This window comes from Neurospora hispaniola (assembly GCF_033458365.1).
Source record: "Neurospora hispaniola strain FGSC 10403 chromosome Unknown B0T23scaffold_1, whole genome shotgun sequence".
NCBI lineage: Eukaryota > Fungi > Ascomycota > Sordariomycetes > Sordariales > Sordariaceae > Neurospora > Neurospora hispaniola.
The window spans coordinates 4,282,700-4,304,166 of NW_026944406.1; the positions used below are offsets into that span (position 1 = coordinate 4,282,700).

At 36.9% G+C, this 21,467-nt stretch overlaps 1 protein-coding gene and 1 non-coding gene across 2 annotated transcripts; one reads left to right on the forward strand and one right to left on the reverse strand.

The window, feature by feature from the left end:
• Positions 1-12,276: 12,276 nt before the first annotated feature.
• Positions 12,277-15,192, forward strand: B0T23DRAFT_401329 (uncharacterized protein; the record flags this gene model as incomplete). The annotated part of the gene is made up of 6 exons (XM_062838572.1): positions 12,277-12,312; positions 13,043-13,139; positions 13,699-13,841; positions 13,972-13,975; positions 14,263-14,304; positions 14,942-15,192. The coding sequence occupies 6 exons, from the start codon at positions 12,277-12,279 to the stop codon at positions 15,190-15,192; spliced, it is 573 nt and encodes a 190-aa protein (XP_062697440.1).
• A 5,286-nt stretch (positions 15,193-20,478) lies between these two features.
• B0T23DRAFT_t45 lies at positions 20,479-20,560 on the reverse strand. The gene has a single exon. It is a non-coding gene; the product is annotated as a tRNA-Ser (tRNA).
• Between the last annotated feature and the right edge of the window lie 907 nt (positions 20,561-21,467).

The window sequence follows — 21,467 nt, forward strand, 5'->3', positions numbered from 1 at the left end:
TATTATATTCTTAATAAAGTTAATATTATACTAAACGCCTTATCTAGGCTTCCTAATATAGAAGCTGAATTATACCTAGAGACTAATAAATTCAATAATATTTAGAAAAATACGGTATATACTATTTATATCTATATAAATAATAAAATAAAAGTAAAATTTATCGATAGCTATACTAAAGATATATATTATATTATTATTGTACGAAAATTTAAAGAATACGATAAACGTAATATAAAATTCAGCTTTAATATTAATAAACGATTCCCCTTTCGCTTTAAGGAAGGTTTGCTATACTATTTTCCTTGAGTAAGTAAAGTAAAATTATATGTACCTAACAATACTTTACAAGAAGTACTTGCCCTCGTATATAATAAACGCTATTATTTTAGCCTAGTAAAGATAATATAAAAATTAGAAGGACTCTATTTTCTTCGTATAACAAAAACCTTAAAATAGTACGTAGAATATTACCTACAATGCCTTAAATCTAAAACCGATTATAAAACTACCCCTAGATTAATAAAGCCTATTCGACTTTATCCCGTACCCTTCTATATTATTTATATAGATTTTATCCTAGGGTTCCTAAAGTAAATTAATTAATTAATAATCTAAGGCGGAGACTATTATAATATATTAATAATTATTATTTATAATTTTAATAAAAAGACTCTATTAATTCCCGGCCGAATAGATTATACCACCGGCTAGTAGGCCGAACGGTTAATTACTATACTCCTATTTTGCGATTAGGGTTTATTTCGAGTATTTATTTTAAATTGGGATACGAAATTCCTATCCGCAATATAGAAGGCAATCTTCCGGAAATTGAATATAATATTAATATATACTACGGTATAAAATTTAAAATCGAATAGCTAAATTAAATAACGAAATTAAAAGGTTGAATTAGTAATTCAATATTATACAATAGAAAACCCCGAGATCCTATAATTAAATATATTCCCCGCGTTATAATACAATCTTAATAATAGTCTTTCAATACTATTGGGCCGTACACCTAACGAAATCGTAATAGAATTCAAACCAAATATAGCGTTTAATCTATTTAAGCCAATAGATTTCGAGGAAGGTAATTTTAACGCCGTTAGACGCCTATATTATTGTAAGGTAATTGAAATTATTAATTAGGCCGTAATAAAGTATAAATTAATATTTAATTAGGGTTATTAATTATTTTAATTTATTAAAGGTAATAAAGTTATATTGTAATTATATAAAGGCTATATCCAACTAGGAACCAAATTACGTAAATACACCGACTAGTAAATTTGCCCGTTTTTAATTAAATATAAAATCGACAATCTCGTATACAAATTCGAATTGCCCCGCGTATAGAAAATTCATTTAATTATTTTAGTTAACTATTTAAAAGAATACCCTTAGGGTAAAAATCTATTCTATTACAAAGAGTAACTAGATAACCGCATTATTATTAAAAGTAATACTAATAATTAGCAATTATACGAAATTGAAAAAATAATAAATCGAAAGATCTTATAGTATAGCCGTAAGCTACTTATCGAGTATTAGGTTAAATATAAAAGTTATAGTATAGAATATAATAAATAGTATTTATAAGGTAGTTTATATATTAACGGATTAATAAAGAATGTTTAAAATTTTATTTATAATTACAAACAACTTTATCCCATCGACCCTAAATTATTTAAATGTATAAATAAATTACTGGTAGATGAAATTATAGTGATTAAAGTGGATTGTATCCCTAAATTAAATATTATTATTATTATTTTAATAAAATATAAATAAAGTGAAACGTTGGAAATTTCTAATATAGCGCTACTTATTACCCTATCCGAGATACTATTAATAATAAAATTTATTAGAAAGTATATTTCGAATATAAAAACCTTCTTATCCCTAATTTAATTACCGTTAAAACTATTACCTATTATATTATTATTTTTTAAATAATTATTATTTATTATACTATTATTCCTTAAATAACTATTATCGCTACTACCAATTCCCACACTATTACTTTACAAATAAGAAATACTATTATTATACAAACCTTAAATTAATTCATAAGAATCTCGATACCCCCTCACCTTACTATTACTATTAATATTAATACTATCCCTAAATAAATTTTAAATTAATTTATAAGGATTTCGATACTTACTTACTTTACTACTAATATAAATGTAATACGCTATTTATCGAATATAATCGTTAAAAATAGATATTAATAATAATTAGTATAGAGCGATAATTATATATTTAATTAATATATAAAAGTAGGCGGGATAATAGTAAATCTAGCTACTATTAAAGAAATAAACCGGTAAACCCTAAGCCGAATGTGTTAATAACGACCTATTATTTAAAATTAAATAAGTCGTCTGTAATTATTTATTTATAGAAGAGATAGTTATAATAATAAATATATTAATAGATTACAGTATTTGTAAATGGATATTTAATAATAACTACTATAGTTGCAATTGTAACGCCCTTAAAATTATTACGATTATTAAAGGTATTAATTTGTAAAAGGGGATCGATAACGCTATTATTGAAAGCGGTATTAAGCCGTTGAATTATATTATTATTAAAGTAGCCTATTTTATAATATTTATTTTGAATTACAATATAATAGAGTGGCTTACTAATTTAGAAGTTGCTAACCTTATATTAATAATTAAAGCTAATTAATACTGTACTTATACTAATAACGAATCTATAATCCTAGTATATTAGGATAATAATATAGCGCCCCTAGTACGGTGTAAGATAAGAGAAATATTCGATTTTATTATTAATAAAGTAGTCTAGGCCTTTAATGCTAATAAATTAATAGATATACTAATTATTATCCGCGAATAGTTAAAGTTGAAAGTATATGGTATTATAGTTATTTATTTAAAAAATATTAAATTAATCGATATATAATATATAGTTATTATTAAAGTGTATTATAGTTAGTAATTCGCTTACCTTAAAAGCCCGGCCGAATTAACGAATTTAATTACTAATTAATCTAAATTAATCGCCCCCGCCCCGAATATTATAGAACCGAATGTTATTATATTAAATATTAGAAAACCTAAGGTCCTTAGAATATTTAATTCTATTGAATAGATTATAGCCGGCGCTATTCTACTAATTGTTATTATTCAATTAATTACTGTTAATAATAATACTACTAACCCGGTGGTAATTAAATGCCTAACCGATATAATCGATAATAATTTGGCTAAAAGATAGAAATTTCGGGACGTTATCTAGGCCGAATTGGACGAATTCCGATAAGTTTGCCGTAAACTTCGTAAAAAATAAAATAAATAATATAAGGACCTAAAAAGTTAATACGACGATTATTGTAAATTAAATAACGAATATATTAATTTATATAATAATTATAAGGGCCTCCAATATAAATATAACTTTATAGTTAAGGAGTATAAATAGGTAATAGATAGAATAAGAGATATAATATACTATTTTAAAGAGGTATTTAAAATTATTAAAAATTTATTTGAGGATAGGGCCGTAAACGCGGCTAATTACTAAAATAATGTTAGTACAATTATTAATCGAGGATTTAGAACCGGTATAATAATTAATGTAGTATTTAAGATGCTACGTATAATTTAGATCGCGTAGGATAAATTGGAATTTAATAACGCTATCAAAATTATCGGTTTACTTATTGGTTTTAAATACCCGTACCTTATAGAAATACAGGTTGGGTAACAATACACATATATAAAGTCCGGACTTTAAATAGACTTCGAAAAATAAATCGTTGAACCCGCAGCGCCTATTGCTAAACCGGTTACCGCCCTAATGCCTATTACCCTAACGCTTATCGCCCTAGTACTTATTATTAATCTAACCGCTACCCCGGAATTTATTAAGATTTAGTTTAGTAATAATTAGAGTATAGCGACGGATAACAATTAAAAATATTGTAGTAACCTATCCTTACTATATTATTCCTAAAGGATAATAACGCTATTATATTTTATAATAATATTATTTCTTTTCTTTTCTTTTTCCTTTTTCTTTTATTTTTAGTTAGGATAATTCGTTTAATATCGATTATCCGGTTTAAAACTATTTCCTTCTTTATTATCCTTATTATTAATTAATTGTATTAGCAATAGTCTTTCTATAAAGGATGGCTAGTATTCAGCACGACGCCGCGATATTCGAGTATTATAGAACGAAACCTTTAGACTATTTACTTATAAATATTACCCGAAATAAGGGAAGTTTCTATCGTTTTCTTTCGCCCTATAATTATAAGATTATACTACCGGTTACTATGACTATTACTATCATTCTCACGGTTATATTAGATTGTTCAAAAACTATTTCTATTTTTATATAATTAGTAATAATCAGGACGATTATCAATTTAGGAGGGGGTATTGTAAGATATTAACCCTACTATAGTTAGAACGACCATCTATAGTCAGGACGACCATTGAGGCAACCACTAGCAGGCAGGATTAACGGACATAGAACAGAGTATAAGACCCGAATAACAGTAAACCTCCTAATAATTAGATTCTTCTCTAGACAATACATTTAAACCATTTTGCATCCATCGTACCGTTCATCTTACACTATTGAAATTCTATTATAGTAGTAGTAATAATAATAGTTAATTACTATTAGGGTAATTGAAAGCGTAGAAATAGATTACGATTTCAATACTTTAAATTTTTTTATTTTAATGCCCTATCTCCCTAAGGGTAGTAGACGGTTATTATAAGTAATTTTATACCTAAAGTTTTCTATATTCCTTATTAGAAGTTAAAGGTAAACTTCCTATTTTAATTAAAAATAATTCCTAGTAGTAGTCCCTAGTCCGATAAAATTAAGGATCGAACGAATATAGTATCCTATTCTTCTACTAAATAGATTAAATGTTTAGGGATAAGTAGTAATTGCTTAGATATTATATTAGTGGCGGGTATTAGGGTATTAAATATTTTGTAGTTGGGGAGTTTCTATAGGGAATCCTTAATTGAGATTAGCGGTAACCCAATAATAAAATTAATAGCTACTATTCGTATTAGGAGAGTATTATTAAATTTTAGCTTAATAGGTTGTAAATTTCTTATAGGAGGGGAGCGGTCAATTTAATTTAAATTATAGGAAGGATAACTTCGAATATATTTTTTAATAAAGTAAATTTTATTAATAATCGAGAATCCTTTTAGGTTGTAGAATATTTTATTCCGCCTAAAATAGTACTTTTTATTATATACTATTTCTAGGATTTTCTATACGTAGTTGTATAATATATAAAGGGTCTTTGATCCGTCCGGCTAGTTAGTATAAATAATATTATTAATTATAAAGAACGGGTAGCTTGGGCGATGAAAAATAGTAATATCTTTATTATTTAATTTAAAGTCCTTAAAGTTGTCGAATATTATAGTGTATTTTTTATCTTTTTAGTAAGTAGCGGTAAAATAATTCTTTAAATCGATATTTATTACAACCTTAATAATAGCAAGGTAAATTTAGTTGGTAATCAGCTAGATATTATTTAAGATTAGGACGCCTTCCAATTATAATTATATATTATCTACGGATATTAACCGATTTAAAGCGTCGGGTATAAAGTTTAATTTTCTAGGTAAGTAGTAAATTTTAATATTATATTAGGAAAAGTAAATTAATATATTAATTAAGTGCCGGTTATTCCTATTAGTAGAAGAAGTATATAAAGATCTTTATTTAATAATGCCTTTTATTATAGAATGATCTGTAAATACTACGATAGTCCTATTATAGGAGTGAATCCGTATATAAAGTCTTTTTACGGCCTATATTAAGTAAGCGACTTCTAATTTTAAAGGGCTATACTTTATTTTAGTATTAGTAAGGCATTTATTGAGAAAGAGAATCGGTAGGACTTAATTTACGGGGATATACGAATTAGGTTCCTAAATATAATCGTTCTTTAAATAAAATATTATTATACTAAATCCTTTCTTAATTGAATTATTAATTTGAAGGAAAGCCTACCTATTTAAATTTAGATAGTAAAGTATTACCCTATTATAAATTTCGGATTGGATAGCTTCGAAAGATATTAATTCCTCCTTCGTTAGTTCGAATTTAGTATGGGAATAACATATAGCTTATTTCCTTAATTTACTATTAACTATAGCGCCTTCTATACGTCCTACTACGAGGAGTTATACTTTCTATTGCTAAAGTAATTCCGATAGTTGGGTATAGTAAGGAATAAAGTGTTGAAGGAAGTTAGAGGCCCCTAGGTATTATTCGAGTGTTTTTAGTTAGTTGGGAAAAACGAATTTCTTAAAGGTTTCGACCCGTTACTAAGTATTCTAGAGGTTTAGACTATCTACTCGGAAATTTAGGAATTTAACGCTCGGATATCCTAGGAAGAATTTCTTTAGCGAAAGGGAAATATTCCTAGAGGTGAAGAGGTCGAAAATACTAATTAAGTAGGTTATATAGTCTTTTTAAATATTAAAGATGATAATAATATTATCGATATAAGTATAATAATAATCCTTATAATCTTAGAAAAACTAGTCTATAAATCTCTAAATATATACAAACGTATTTCAGAAGCCTATTTATATTACTATTAGGGCTTTTAAGCTTCTATAGGTAATAAGTATTAACTAATCCTAGTAGGATAGTTATACCCTAAATTGGTAGAAGAAAATTACTATATTAATAATAGTAATAAAGTATTTGCCCTATATAAAAGTAATTACTTCGTTTTATAGGGGAAGGGGGTAATTATCCAGTACGGTTAAACTATTAATTACCCTTATATTAATAATAGGTTAGCCCTTCTATTTCCCGTCTCTTATTTCTTTCTATATTATAAAAACCGGGTGTACGAATAGTATTATATAAATAATCTATTATATTTTACCCTACTTATAGAGTATATTAAAAATTTTATTAATAACGGCCTACTCCTTCCTATTTAGTAGGTATATCTTTGTAGCTACTTTTTGGTTTTGCTATCCTTCTACCAATAGAATATATATATACTCTTCTTTTAATATATTTATTAGTCCGCTTTCGATTTATAAGGAGGGGTAGGCTTGTACTAGTTTCTCTAGGGTTTAAGTATAATTTTTATTAATGGCGTAGATATATACGCTTTCTTTTATTATAATTTCCGGTCTATTTATACGGATACTTAGAATTAAATATTTCTTTAGTACTATAGGCGGTTTTAGTATATTGGGGTCCGTAGTAGTAAATATAGAGTCCGGCCGCTATCCCCGGACGGTTGCCTCGACGGCGGGGGTAAAGTTTATCTTAAGGTTAATTGGGGGAATATAATTAATTATAATATATTTAATAACTTCGTCGATAGTGACCGTAGGGTTTTTATTAAGGGTATTAAATATTTGGATAGAGAAAGCCGTTATTTTAATCTCTCCCTAATCGCTAGTAAAGTACTTACTATTTTTATATTCTTCGATATAATTAATATATTACTTCTTAAAAATAACCCGTACTCTACAAATTAAATTTTTAAAGAGAATCAATTTGGGTAATTTAGTATCGACTATTGTATTTATAACGCTTTTATTCTAAGAATTAAATATAAAACTTCGGCCTTTAAGTAAGGGCTTATAATAGATTAGTACTATTACCTCCTCCCTTAGTTATAAAATAATCCTTTTTAATACTATTACCTTTCTCACACATTTAATTCCGTATTATTAAACTTTAGATAGGATTACTAGCAGGCCTATATTTAGGAAGGTAATTAATTCGGTATTATAATTAATATTAGTTTATTGGAAGTAGAGGAAAGAGTTAATTAAAAGTAAATTAAATTGAAATTTATCCAATACCTATCCGGCAATCTTAATTTTGACTAAGTTTAGTTTCCTATCGATAGCGCCTTCTATAAACAATATAAAGGTAGCCTATTCTAAGAATTTAATTATCTTACTACTAATTCCTTAGATTTTTGTAGTATATTTGGTCGAAATAGTATAATTAAGGGTAGATAGGAATTTACGTCCGATTATTATTTTTATAATTCTTAAATTAATATAAACTTCCGTCTCCATACCCGTAGGCGATATTCGGGCTATAATACGGAAATAAGTGTAATTTGATAGTAGACCCTTTAAAATTTCCTTATTTTTATAGATTAGTACCTTAAAGAACAGTAGGTTATTAATAGAAGAGATTCTCGGTAGCGCTATCCTTTTATATCTTCGCTTTATATTTTCATAAGAATTTACGTAATTAAAGAGTATATTCTTTAATAGGAATATTTAAAAGTAGTAGATATATATTCAATAGGAGGGCGCGATCGATAATAGTAATTTAGATTATCAATACATTAAATATTATTTTACGTATCATCTCTTTAATTTTATTAAAGGGAAGACCTTATAATAATTAATATATTTTAATTTACTACAGGAAATAAATATAAATACCTTAGTAGCGTAGAAAATACTTCTATTATTATTTAAATCCGAATTTTTAGAAGCGACCGATGCGTTATTAGCGTAGGCGGCTTAATTATTTAAATTAATTTTATTATCCTTATTACTTCCCGAATTAATATAGTAAGCGCGATCGCTACGACCCTTATTATAGCGATTATTACGTCGGTTATTATAATAGTTGTTACATCGGTTATTACAACAGTTATTATAATTATCGCAGCGGTCGTTACGGCGGTTTCAATTATTCTTATAATTACAATCTTCGTATTAATTATTTCGGCTATAACGGTCGCAGGTTCTAATATATTAATTAGTAGGGATAACCGCCTTAATTTTTATTACAGTACTAATAATTTTTTAATAAATGTATAAATAATATTTATGGGCGGCCGCTAAAAGGACTATTTTAGTACCTTTAGTTTTAATAAGGTATTTAGCGAAGGTACCTTTCTTATTGGGTAAATTAAAGTACTATTTAATTTTTAAATTTATACTAGTCCAAATCTAGACTATAACGCTATACTAATTCTTACTAGTACAATAGAAGATATTTATAGCGCAGGCGTAACGGAATTTACACTAAATAAATTGTAATAATACGTTCTCGTCGCGGGTAATATCCTTAAATTTAAGCCGATCTTCAGTAAACTTCTTAATTATAGTAGCTAAATTGGGTAAGACATAATTAATTAGTACTTTAAATATAAATTCGAAACTATTCTAATATAGGAATTAATATTTCAAAGGATCGATTTCATTATTCTACTAAAGTATAGCTACGCTATTAAATAAAATAGAGAAGTATTATATAATCTACTTCTCGGTATTAGCAACGGTATTTTTATCTTTAAGGAAAGATAATAAACGTTCGTAAAAAAGGAAGGCATTTATATAAATTAGGGTCTTGCTATTAGTAATAATACTAATATCGTTGGGGTTAGTATAGAATAGGACGAATTGGCTAATATCCTTACATTTGAATTTGAAATCGGATTTTTAAAAATAGGAGGAGTAACCGGTATCGACCGTACTAGTACAATTACGGCTATTAAGATTGTTTCCGACCGGGTCTCCGCCGCTATTAAGGGGACCGCTACTAGAAGGGGGGCGGGGAGAGGGAGTATTTCTATCCTTAGAATTAAAACTATTAGGGTTAGAATCGCTACTTTAATAGCTAAATTTATAACGTTTTTTACAACAAGTTTTTTTAGCCCTACAATATTTTTTACGACGCTACTTATATTTAGAATTAGTAGAATTAGATTCATTAGAATTAGAATTCGATAATAGGTTATTATTAATTCTCGATTTAGGGGGTTTACTATTTCCTCCGCCCTAGTATAAAATCTTAGGGATTTACTTACCTTTTCCTTTAGTAATAATTATACGGACCTTAACTGCTAATTATCTTTAGAATTAGGTAGTAGCCTCTAAACGTCCTTAGAGTTCTACTAAGTAAAGATTCGATATAAGGCTATTGTATTTTAGGAATAGTCGTAAATTAAGGCCGGTTACCTATTCGACATCGGGGGATAAGCCCATTTAAGTAGGCGGGGTATATAGTAAGTAAATCGCCGGTACTTTATTAATATTCGGGGAGAAATTAATTAATTTAGCGCGATAGAATCAGGCGGGGTTAGGGTTGCTAGTATTATTAGCTACCGTAGCGTAGTACTTGCTAGGTTTAATACTAGATTTAATCGGAGGGTAGCCGTAGCTGGGTATAGGTTTTTCGGTAGAGTAGAGTTTAATAATAGGAATTTTAGGGTTTATATAGGTTATTATTTCCGCTAATTTACTAATAGCAGAGGCCTCCGTATTATTAAGAATTTAATTAATAATAGGGGAATAAGTATTATTTTTGCGGAGTTTAATAATGGAGAAGAACTACTGTTCGATAGCCTTAATTACCTTAAATATCTTTTCGGCTTAGGTTTTACTAATATTTAAGGATTTAACTACGCCTTTAAACCGGCGATTAATCTCTACCTATTCTTTATAGAAAATTAGATTTAATTAATTAATATTAGTATTAAATAGGTTAGTTTTTTAATTAATCCTATTTAAATTATTATTAATATTTTTAATTATATTATAGACGCCTTAAAAGTATTTTAAATTATCTTTAATATTTGAAATAATATTATTAATATTTTTATTAAGGCGAGAAATATCTTTATTTACTTTAGCTTTAAGGTTGTCGATATAAATATTAATTAAGTTAATTTTGGCTGTGTTAGTATTAAATTCGTTTTGGATATTATCGAATTCGCGGCCCGTATTTTAATTGTAATACTTTATTCGAGTGAATATAAATTAATTAGTGTTCTTACTAGCTAGTAAATTGGGGGGAATATTTATACGTAGATAATTGTAATTAAACGGAATACCGCCTCTAATCTAATATAACTTGTAGATAAGCGCCGGGGCTTCAGTAAATAAGGTACGGGGCTTAGGTAAAATAGATAAAATAATATTAAATTGAGGTAATAAAGTTGGAATAGGGTTGGATAACTTCCGGGGGTTTAAAGGAGCTTTATTAGCTAATATTATCGGAAGGGGTATGGCAGGGGGAGGCATACTAAATAAATTAGTTTTATTAGGGCTATTAATTAAAAGTAGTAAGATTAAATTAGTGTTATTATTAAGTCTAGTATTTATTGTACGTAAGTTGTAGTTAAGACGAAGGGTGATTTATTTTATTGGGTTTTTAAATATCTTATAATAAATTATTTTAAGAAAGTTGGGGGGGAATAGCGCCGGTTTATTGGGCAACTCTTTATTATCGAAGGAATTAAATATAGGGTTAGCTATAGCTATAGGGTTATAATATAGTATAAATACTATAATTATAGAGCTGTATAGATATAGAGTAGGGGAGAATTACTAAGTGAAATTACCGAAGTAAAATCGCTAGAACGAGGGATATCTATTACGTTAAGGAATTATATATGTACCGAAGTCTATTTATACGATAGTTTGGATTAGGGTAGTATAATTAATTATATTAGTATTAATTAGTAATAATAGTAGTATTGAGAGTGCGTGAGGATTTTGTTGAAGGGCCGAAGTACAATTAAGTAAGAGTGTGGAAGAGAGAGGTAAGTAATTAAAATAACCGAAGTAGTAATAGCCGGTAAAGGGGGGTTGATTGCGGGGTCGATGTTCGCCGAAGAGAGTTATAGGATTTAATAATTAGGAGCGCAAAGTATATTATAGAGCGATTAAGCGACTTTCTAATTAAGGGATTGATTGATTAAGAATAGTTTAGTTAATTGGATCTTTTAATTATAATTACTAAATATTACGGTTCGCTGGGTTTGTTTAGAAATTCTAAATATCCTTAATGTAATTAATAATATTAAAGTAAGAAAGCGAGATGTAGAAGGAAAGTAAGCGGCCGTTGGCCGGCTCGGACAGGGATTCTTTTATGCAAGAATCCCTGGTCCGAGTAGGGCCCACCCTAGCTTGTAGGGTGGGCCGCCCTACTTCCCGGCAGCCGTTTGCTAATAGCAGCCGACTGGCCTGCACCATGGTACTGGTTGTGCCCTGGCCGTGGTACCGGACTAGGCATGGCTCAATTGAGCTCTATGCTAGCCTAGTACCCTACTCTATAGCTAATCGTACATATCCGGTAACACTCTGATACCAAAGATCGTGTGTGTAACCCATTAGTCTATCTGGCTGTAACGGGGAATGTTCCTATGACTGGTGGTGCAAAATAGTCTGCTCGAGCAAGTCAGCGTTGCGGGAGGCTCTTAGAGCTAGTATAAGCACCGCTGTGAAAGCTTGCATAATGAGCACCGTTTCTCGGCTCGTTTTGAGCTCTATGGTATTTGATATCAGTGCGTACTACCGCCGTGCTCGGTCCATGTATGTCCCGTTACCTTAACGTCAATCACAAGGTAACTTGCTCTTCAGGCAGGCAAAATAACCTCTCCACGTTGACTCCAATGACCGCCGGAGGGTACCTTGGAGCGGCTAATGATCGTTATGAGCCAGTCAAAAGATTCCCATCTGAACAAAGATGGCATTCCCCAGCATGCCTCCCACCCTTTACCCTTAGAAGAGGACTCTAAATAATCCGGACGGGCAAATACCCAAGGAGCATCCAGTGGATGTTTTGAACACCTTACCTGAGGATAGAGTCATCAAGAGCGTTTCAGACCTTGGAACCATCCCGTGCCGTCCAAATAATACGGCGTCTTCTTGCTAGTAACACTCGGAGCCTTGGACCTCGGGGCATTCTGGCATGGCACCGGAGTTACCTTCAAGATCGGGAATAGAGTATACCAAGGAACGGTCGTGCTCTTTCTGGACAACCTACCGGTCGTTGTCCGACCGGGGTATCGAAGTCTGACTACCAGACTTCTATCGCAGCCGCGTTCCTGCGTCTGTTTCTCGCAAAGAATCGTCTTTCTGGGGCCCTGGATCACAGGGTCAAATGTCAGCCTCAGCCCACTGTTAACTGGGCCAGGGACCCTCCTTCTGGTGCCGTTTCGCTGTCGTGATGACACGATGTCTACCGATTACCGAGATCTGGGCGCAAAGTGACCAAACAGAACGGGTACACCTTTGAACGCGACGCTGGGGTTGACGTCAACGTAAGCCTGGAGTGGTATAAGTCGACCAGTCCATTCTCGTGGTGCGAATCCGGAAGTGACAGCGGCGGTAAAATTGGGTAAGATTTACCTGCGCTAGAGGTGAGAATACTAACAAGACGCAGTAGATCGAGGTATTATAGGCGGTAATCCGCAAACCAAGCTATATAAGTGGTGGGTTTTAGTGGTTGTGACCTCTGACCTGACCTCAGGCTTCCGTACGATATGTACCTACCTACCCACCTTGTGGAAGAAATGTTAGTCATACCGGCTCGGTGATATAGACAAGAGTTTCCTAATTTTCGGCGATAATGCTCAATTGAGCCGTATGTTGCTTCGGTCCTCTGCGGTACAAATGTCTTTGTCAGTACCTGGACCGTTTGGATGTATGTTTGGATGTGTCCTTCCCTTCATGCCGTCGCAGGTTCGCAAAACCCAAAAGTGCAAGTCCGTCGGGAGGACACCGTACAGTAACCGCTCCACGAGCACCCGAAGATGGAAGGAAGGCCGGGCCCCCACAACGGCATGCTAGTGTACCTCGAGTCTATCATAATAGACCCGTTGTTAGTAGTGCAATTAACCGTCAAAAGGTTACCTATGAAAAGCTTAGCTTTTAGGCACCTGTAATCGTACACTAGGGTCGGGTGAAGCCACCGTTTCCCTGGCCAGTCGAAAGAGGCTACAGGTGCGATTTAGGTTCCAGCCTCAGAGGCAGGCCTTTTCTTGGAACGGCCTGGAGGTGTTGCTGCAGTGCCCTGTGGTCTTTTTTTGGGCGACAGTCCCTTGATAACACTGTGGAGGTATGTGTGTAGAACCCTGCCTTATAGGGCACCTTTACTTGCTGTCCCCTGTCCGCTCCTCGTTATATACAGTAGGTACCTAAATTACAGGCAGGTACGGGTAAGATACAGAACTAGGTTCTGCGGAAACGGTTTCCAACCCCTTGTCCGTAATCAATCGATGCAACCTCGATCCCGGCGTACCATAGTACCTACCTAGTTCTTCGACTTCTCTCTCATTCTCATTGGCACTCTCTCCGTCTGTTCCTGCTTCAACAGTCAAACACCATCACCTTCCGTCTGCGGCTGCGCCTTCAAAGCTCCTGATCTGAATCCAGAGATCCAATGCCTGCCTGTGCCCTCTTCCAGCTCTGAGGTACACTTGACCTTCATTCACACTAGCATCCACACTCGACACCGCGCTGCCCGTCATGTACGAGCCAGGTACGGAGACGGAGCCCAGGTGCAAGGTACCTTACCCCCAACCCGGTGCCGTTGTTACCTCAGCTTGTCACCAAGTAGACGACCAAGTGCCGTCTAGGTGAGAGCTTTCCACACTCCCGTAGTCTTCCCGGTGGTCTCTGGCGTCATTGCTGCCTTCACGCCGCATATGGCTCCCCAGTCACTTCTCCATCCAGTACCGTTGACATGCAGAAGGTACTCTACAAACCTTGCCAGGCTGCCAAAACATCAGGTGTTATAAGGCCGCGAAATACCCTCCTCCATGATGTTGGTCGGCATGTTCGATATCAAACACTGTTTCATTCTATCATCAGTCAAGGCCTCGCTTTCTTAATCAACAGTCGCTTCCACTCTACTGCTTTCCTCAAGTCTGCCTCTGTCTTTCAGTTATAGACTCCTTGCCTCACGGTATCTCGCCTATTCGGAGCTTCTTGATCTCCAACTCTCCCAGTTCCGGCTCATACTCTCCGGTATATACGTTTAAGCCTCTTACTACAACAACTACTTTGCCGCTACCGACCAACCGACTATTAACTATCTCGGCCGCGGCCCTGAAAACCCACTCCCAGCATCTATCAACCACAACAAAGGTCGAAAAACATCGAAAAAAAAAGATTAGCAACCATGTGTTATCAGGTGGTCGAACTTTACGCGGTGTGCAAGTGCCTCTACTACCAGCACGCTGTTGATCGGTGCGCGGCATATGGGCAACCCGGCCATTATCCTCATAAGAAGGAGGTTTTGGTAGGACACTCCTGCGGCATTCACTCGCGCCGTAGCGGACATTCCTACGGCGCATCACACTACTCGGACTCTGGCTACTCATCAAGCCACTCACCCAAATCCTCCTCCCGTGGCCACTATCGATGAAGGATCGTGTCTCTGACATTGGGTTGCTGCTGTTCACTGCATCCAGCGGGGCTCAAACGCTTCGACTTTGCGGACTGGGTTTCGTACATCTTCTCATTCGGAGGTGGATCAGCTGGTTTACCATCTCAGCTCTCTCTTCTCTTCCGGGTTCATCGTAGTCTGAGGTCTTTATCGGCGCCAAAAGACACTATGGTGACTCCTCGTTTGTTATAAGATCGACCACCCGAATTTGTCACTTGGAAGGGTGCAGCCTGGTCCCAAAATCCCAGCAGTGTATTGTCGGAGACCAAAAATCAGGGCCTATGGCTCGCTGAGCCAGTGAACTCACTCCCGCCGGAGGATGGGACAGGCTTTTCTGGGAATCTCTAGTACGACACGGTAGCGCTCCCTCAGATAAGGAATCACGTCGAAGACTCCCTTTAATTATGTCACTCGATATGAATAGTTTTACGGGATTTGGGAAGGCATAGCGTGGACGATGGCTTCAGCATTCCGATACAGCGGGCATAACGATAAACTGTACAACAACACACGACATCTTCAAACGACGGAACGGTTTACCTTGAGCTTCAGTTTGCTCATGTTTCCTTTCATTTACACTTCTTGTTTCACAAATCTCGATACCCCCAGAGACTGGGGTAGCATGGTGCGATGCATACGTGGTACGATACCAGGCGTTTCGGAAAGTCAACTTTTGGTTCTGGTGTTGGAAAAGGGGTTCAGGTTTGCGTTCTCAGTTCAAATTTCCGTACTGCATTTTTCCTTTCTTCAATCTTCTTTTGTTTTTCATTGCAGTTTTCTTCCAGTACAACCACTACACATTGTACTACCAGTGTCCAATTTCATTTTCGCCCTCATCTCTGCGCTGGAAGTAGGGAGGGGACACAACTGGACAGGTCAAGGGACGGGAATATGGTTAATGAAAGAGCACTGTGTGCTTCATAGCCACGTTGCTCATAGTAAACGGCCCGTCGATGGATTTCCTTTTCCCCGGTCACGATATTTCAAGCTTGTCTGGTGCTAGGCTTGGCTGCTCCTGGCAGGTTCCTATGGGGAGCGTTTTGGTGTTACCTGGTCAGAAGCATGACAACAGCTTCAGATTATGGACATACCCATGTCACTACCTATTCATAGCAATTTGATACATGCAAAACGACTGAAAGCACTCGGAGCCTTCACATCACGATGCCGCAAGTGGTTGAAGTTTGAAAATAGCGACAGTAGAGAGTTGTGCCCCATTATGGTATTCACAACTTGGCCGATGTTTACTCTCTGTTTACTGTGCCGTAAACATGAACCCTGCAAGTAGCCTGGCTGTTTCTTGAGTAATTTCACCTTTGGAATCCGCCAGAACTTATCGCCGGGACTACATATGGAAGTTGCATAGTAATTACATAGTCTACATGTTAGCCATCATCCTAACGGTCATTACTGGGAGTGCACGATGGTAACCGAAGAGCTTGTCGAGCCAAGACAACCAAGTGCGAGACGGTCCTTGCGCGCTTAGGCGCTTAATGTGAAGTCGCACAATGTCATGCCCGTACAGGCAGCCGTCATTCGGTATGCGGATAGTTGACTTGGTGTCTCGGTTGAACCATAATGATCGATGGGAGTTACTTACTGAAAAGCTTGTGGCTTCAACCGTCCCGACCTCGCCTGCTTGAGCTACGAGGTCCACTCTAAAATCAGTCCCGCCAGTTAGGTTCCGTTAAGCTTCCCGTTTAGCGGGGCTCACGACTGCCAAGGAGAATTCTTGAGTCCGTTCCTGGGATGCCAAGCTTTTTCATGGGTTGCGTTGAGGAAAGTGGAGACTGCCGATCTGCTGGAAATACCCCTCCTGTTAAGCTTGTATTCTAATTGGGTCAAAGCGGGCGCTTCCAACCCTTTTTCTGGAATCTGGGGGTCCCGAATTGGATGATGTGATGCTGCGGGCGGGACACCCGACCGACACCCGGTGAACACCACAATAACGACCTACCACACCATCTCCGTTCCCTAGCGCAAACACACTTTTTCTCACGTTGGCATGCTCTGCATGTTCCTGACCACCAAGCTTGAGAATCCATACTTCGATACCACACAACACCACCATCTCAAATTGCCCTTTTGTCATCTTTTGGAATGCGTGGCAGCCACATGGTTGCCATGTGCACCCATTTCAGATCCCATCCATCTGAATGCTACTATGACTGCACCACCGCACCGGTCTTACTAATGGTAGGTGACAAACGCCGTCTTCGACATGCTTTTCACGGGACGCCGGATCATCGTATGTCGCTGGTACGATCTCAAGCTTAGTAATTTACACGATTGAAATCCAGCTTCGTCTTCAGCCTCACCTCGCTGGGAGTTAAGGAGATCGCCAACTTTACCCCAAACCTCAACAGGCAGGAGCCCGCCAGCCAAGCAGGCAGTGATATTTCGCGCACTTCACTTCAGTTACATTGCAGCAGTCATCTGAACAAAACTTCGGCAAAACTTCCCACTCGGTCACTCCTCGAGGCAATTGCGCCTCCGTGATATCTGCCCGCAGACGGGGGTTATCCAGAGGCTCCCATAATGTGCCTTGCAAACTCGAGTCTCCGTAACACATCGAACATGCCAGATTGATTTGTAGGCGACCATCTCAAGTTATCCTTACTTCCAGGTCCCTACCTACCGTACATTACACAACGATCAATATCAGGCTAATATACTGTACCCTTGTTGTCTAACGTCGTCTGAACCGGTCGTCCGTTTCAAAGGGACACAAAAGAGGTCACCAACTACAAGCTTTACGGCATTCCAATATCATCCGGAAATCATCGCCGAGCATAAAAAATATGCAAGAACTTTTGACTAATCCGACTACCAGTCGGACTGGCTCATAGCGGGGATATTAATCAACTGCAAAGTACCTACTCACAGTCCGGTGTTGAAACGCATCGCCCATATGGATGTAGTGGATCTTGCGTGGGGGCTTCTCAATTACTTCCAGACACCACCGTGATTTGGTACCTGCTTTACTGCCGTCCCAAGAAGCATCTAAAGCAATACGGATGTCTCACTGCCTCTTTTAACTCCCGGGGTTGATCACATAGCGGTATCACCAACTTCCCTGTCCGGGGTTACTATGCACCCTCGATGCCTTTCTAAGCATGCGCCTACAACGGTCGCATGGCGTGCCTGACGGTCAAGTCGAGTCAACCTTACCGTCCCGATTTGTCATACGCGAGGACGGACCGTTGCTTGTGTCAGTGGAACCATACCTACCTATCCTACCTCCTTAGCCTCATGACGTACCTACCAAGTCTGATACGGATATATGTACTGTACAGTACATATGCGGCTCAAGTTCGAGGGTCGTCAATTGCTGGCTCGCCTTACCCTCGTTTCCCGGCTGCCTGATTGGGGGTTACGATTCAGCTCTATTCAGCTCGGCCTTGGCAAGCTGCTTTTCGCCTGTTGGGATTCGAGGGAGCAGCTGGGTAACCTAGTGACTGGGTGGTGGTTGGCTACAATAGTCTTTGGTACATTTTGTTTTGGTTTTGCTTTGCCGAAGATGCCTGCCTGTGACAGTATTGAAATTACTTCGACTAAAGACATGAGGTCGGGGGCGGCTTTGATTTCGCTGAGCCACCTTGCCTACCTCTCTACAAAACATCAAGTCCTGAAATCAAATTCTTTATTACTTATTCTAGTCAAATTCTAGTGTATATTTCATACTGCCTTCAATCATTCCTAGCCTGCTATCATTCTGCACTCTTATAGTTATATCCTTATTCTGCTGCCTACAAGTAACCAGTCCGCAGTCAATCTACAAAGCAACAGGCAATGTACCGTGCAAAAGTTTTAGAAACGGAATTTGAAACTAGGCTGAGGATCTTTCAGCTTTCACAGAACCGCTCGACACGAAGCATGGTGCATCGCAGAAGTGGATGACTATCTTGTCATGAAACAACGCTTTAATAAAATTAGGCAGAGCACTATGTACCTTACAATAATCATCATTTCGATAATCCCCTAGGCCTCGTACATCGCAGCGATCAAGCTTTCTACTAGCTTTTCCATCCCGGGTCCCCAAGACGGAAGTTCAAGACTTTTAGAATCGGCGTCGGGAAATGGTTACGGGAAAGTCGCAAATCGCAAATCATCACAAGCGCGCAAAATGTCTTACTTGCCTGCAAGTGTTGCTTACACACTCGTCCTGCCAACACCACACAGCCGCGCTTATCGCGGTACCAAGTTTTCGTGAATATGGTATGGCCAATGTTGCAAGGTCACGCACGCATAAATATTTTAAAAGAAGTTCAGGTTCGACAAAACGACAGCCGAGTTCATGTTGGTACCCTTGTACTTACTGGAACCGGACCGTTACGGTAACAGTAATCGACGGTAACAGTAACGGTGTCGGCAATGATGCCGGTAGTATTGCGTACCTTGAATGCAAGGTTATATGCTTCATTCAAACTTACTTGATACAACTTTGATGAAGTGATCACCGCCGTTGTCATGCCTATGGTATTGTGCAGACTGAAGAACCATGCGGCGCGGGGGTATGGTATGATAAAGTTGATTGGTATCTATTGTTCGATTTGGGCACGGCTAGTAATCATGGTCAGTATTGTTTGACAACTTTCAATTATTTCATTCAACTCGGCTTGGAGTACTCGATTGTACATGGGCCTTTGGAGACGTGGTGGTATACACCAAATGTAGAGAAAGTGCTTGATAGACTTGAGACCTCTGCCATAGGTTGGTTCCCTGTCTCTTCTCTCAGTCCGGTAGGTCATGAAAATTACCAGTTCAATGAGACCTGAATTTAAAGAATTTCTATAAAGCTGTCAGCAAGGCAAGGTCCGGGTATGTGCTTATTAGGTAGGAGCACGGGAAATTAGACTCCGCACTCTTTGAGAACGTACTTCGAAGTTTGCCAGTAGCTAGGTAGAGGCTGGAACATTGGTCATCAATCAACAAGTATACTAATAAACCAGTTAATACTACAACGTTGAATAATAATCTCATTAGTGTTATAGAGGAAGGTAAGCGTTAATGATTGTTGAATGAACTATTTCGACTTTGCAGGATCCGCTGACAGACAAATTGACCACGTCTATCGTGTTATCAAGATGCAATAGAATGCTTTGGATAGAGAATAGTTAGAAAATACCTGACACTTATATGTTCGTGTAGAGGAAACTATAGGGACAAAAATGTGAACACTTTGAAAGGGAATGTCGAGAACAGGAAATGTTGGCACAAAGCTCCCAGAAAAAAGAGAAAAAAGAATTTCAATGGTCATTCGTGCGACGTGGGCCTGATTCGAACAGACGCTCCCGAAGGAACAAGATTTCTAGTCTTGCGCATTAGACCACTCTGCCACCACGCCTAGTGATTGTAGTTGAATAAAGGTTCAAAATTGTAGTCTATTAACCCGCTGCATATTTGTTGAAGATTGAACAAAATAGGATTCGAGTTTGCGTGGGCAGCATGGTACTGATCGATCCATTCGAGCGGTCCTATGCCGGACGGGAAGAGAGAGAAAGAAGTTGATGACGCTCACGAACGTTTAGACTAGGGCTTGGCTGCAGAGTAATTTGAGTACGCGATCCATAATCACGCATCAACGGTCGTCTGGAGCATAGGTAGATTGGGTGGCGGGGTTGCGCGGCGGCCGCGGGAGTGGATTTGAGTTGAGGTAAGGAGAGCAAATCGTTCGCAGCAACAGATGAGTTGCGTCAGAAGCGGCAACCACGAGCTAAAGCTAAGTGGGAGAGATTCGAATTGACGCCGCAGTTGGAGAAGATGTTTTAAGAATTGGAAGAGCTTGAAAGAGCGGGACGTGATGAGGAAGGTGGTACGTTAATATGTATTCGGTTGATCGGCGCGTGCAGAAGAGATCGAGGGTGGGCTCGGTAGACACAGCGCAACATCCGCTGCCCGCGTGGTAACATCATCAGCCATACAGTAATGATCCCTGCTTTTGCAACCCCCCCTCTTTTGCAAAATCCCTTCTTTTACAAAGGATTTCTACTGCCTGCATTCCCTCTGGTGGCTATTCCTACAACCTGCAATTTGTAATACTAACGGCCCGAAATTGCAAAAGGGGGGGTGCTAGCAATCGAATTAAGGCATCTAACAACTATATACGGACCGTTAGACTTAGGGTTAGGGTTATAGAATCTTCTAAATCCCATACCCAAAGGCACTCAAAATACCCTAATTTACCCTCTTTTACCCACTTCTTTATACTAATATCTTTTACATTATATTTCTTTTATTTGCGCCACCCCTTT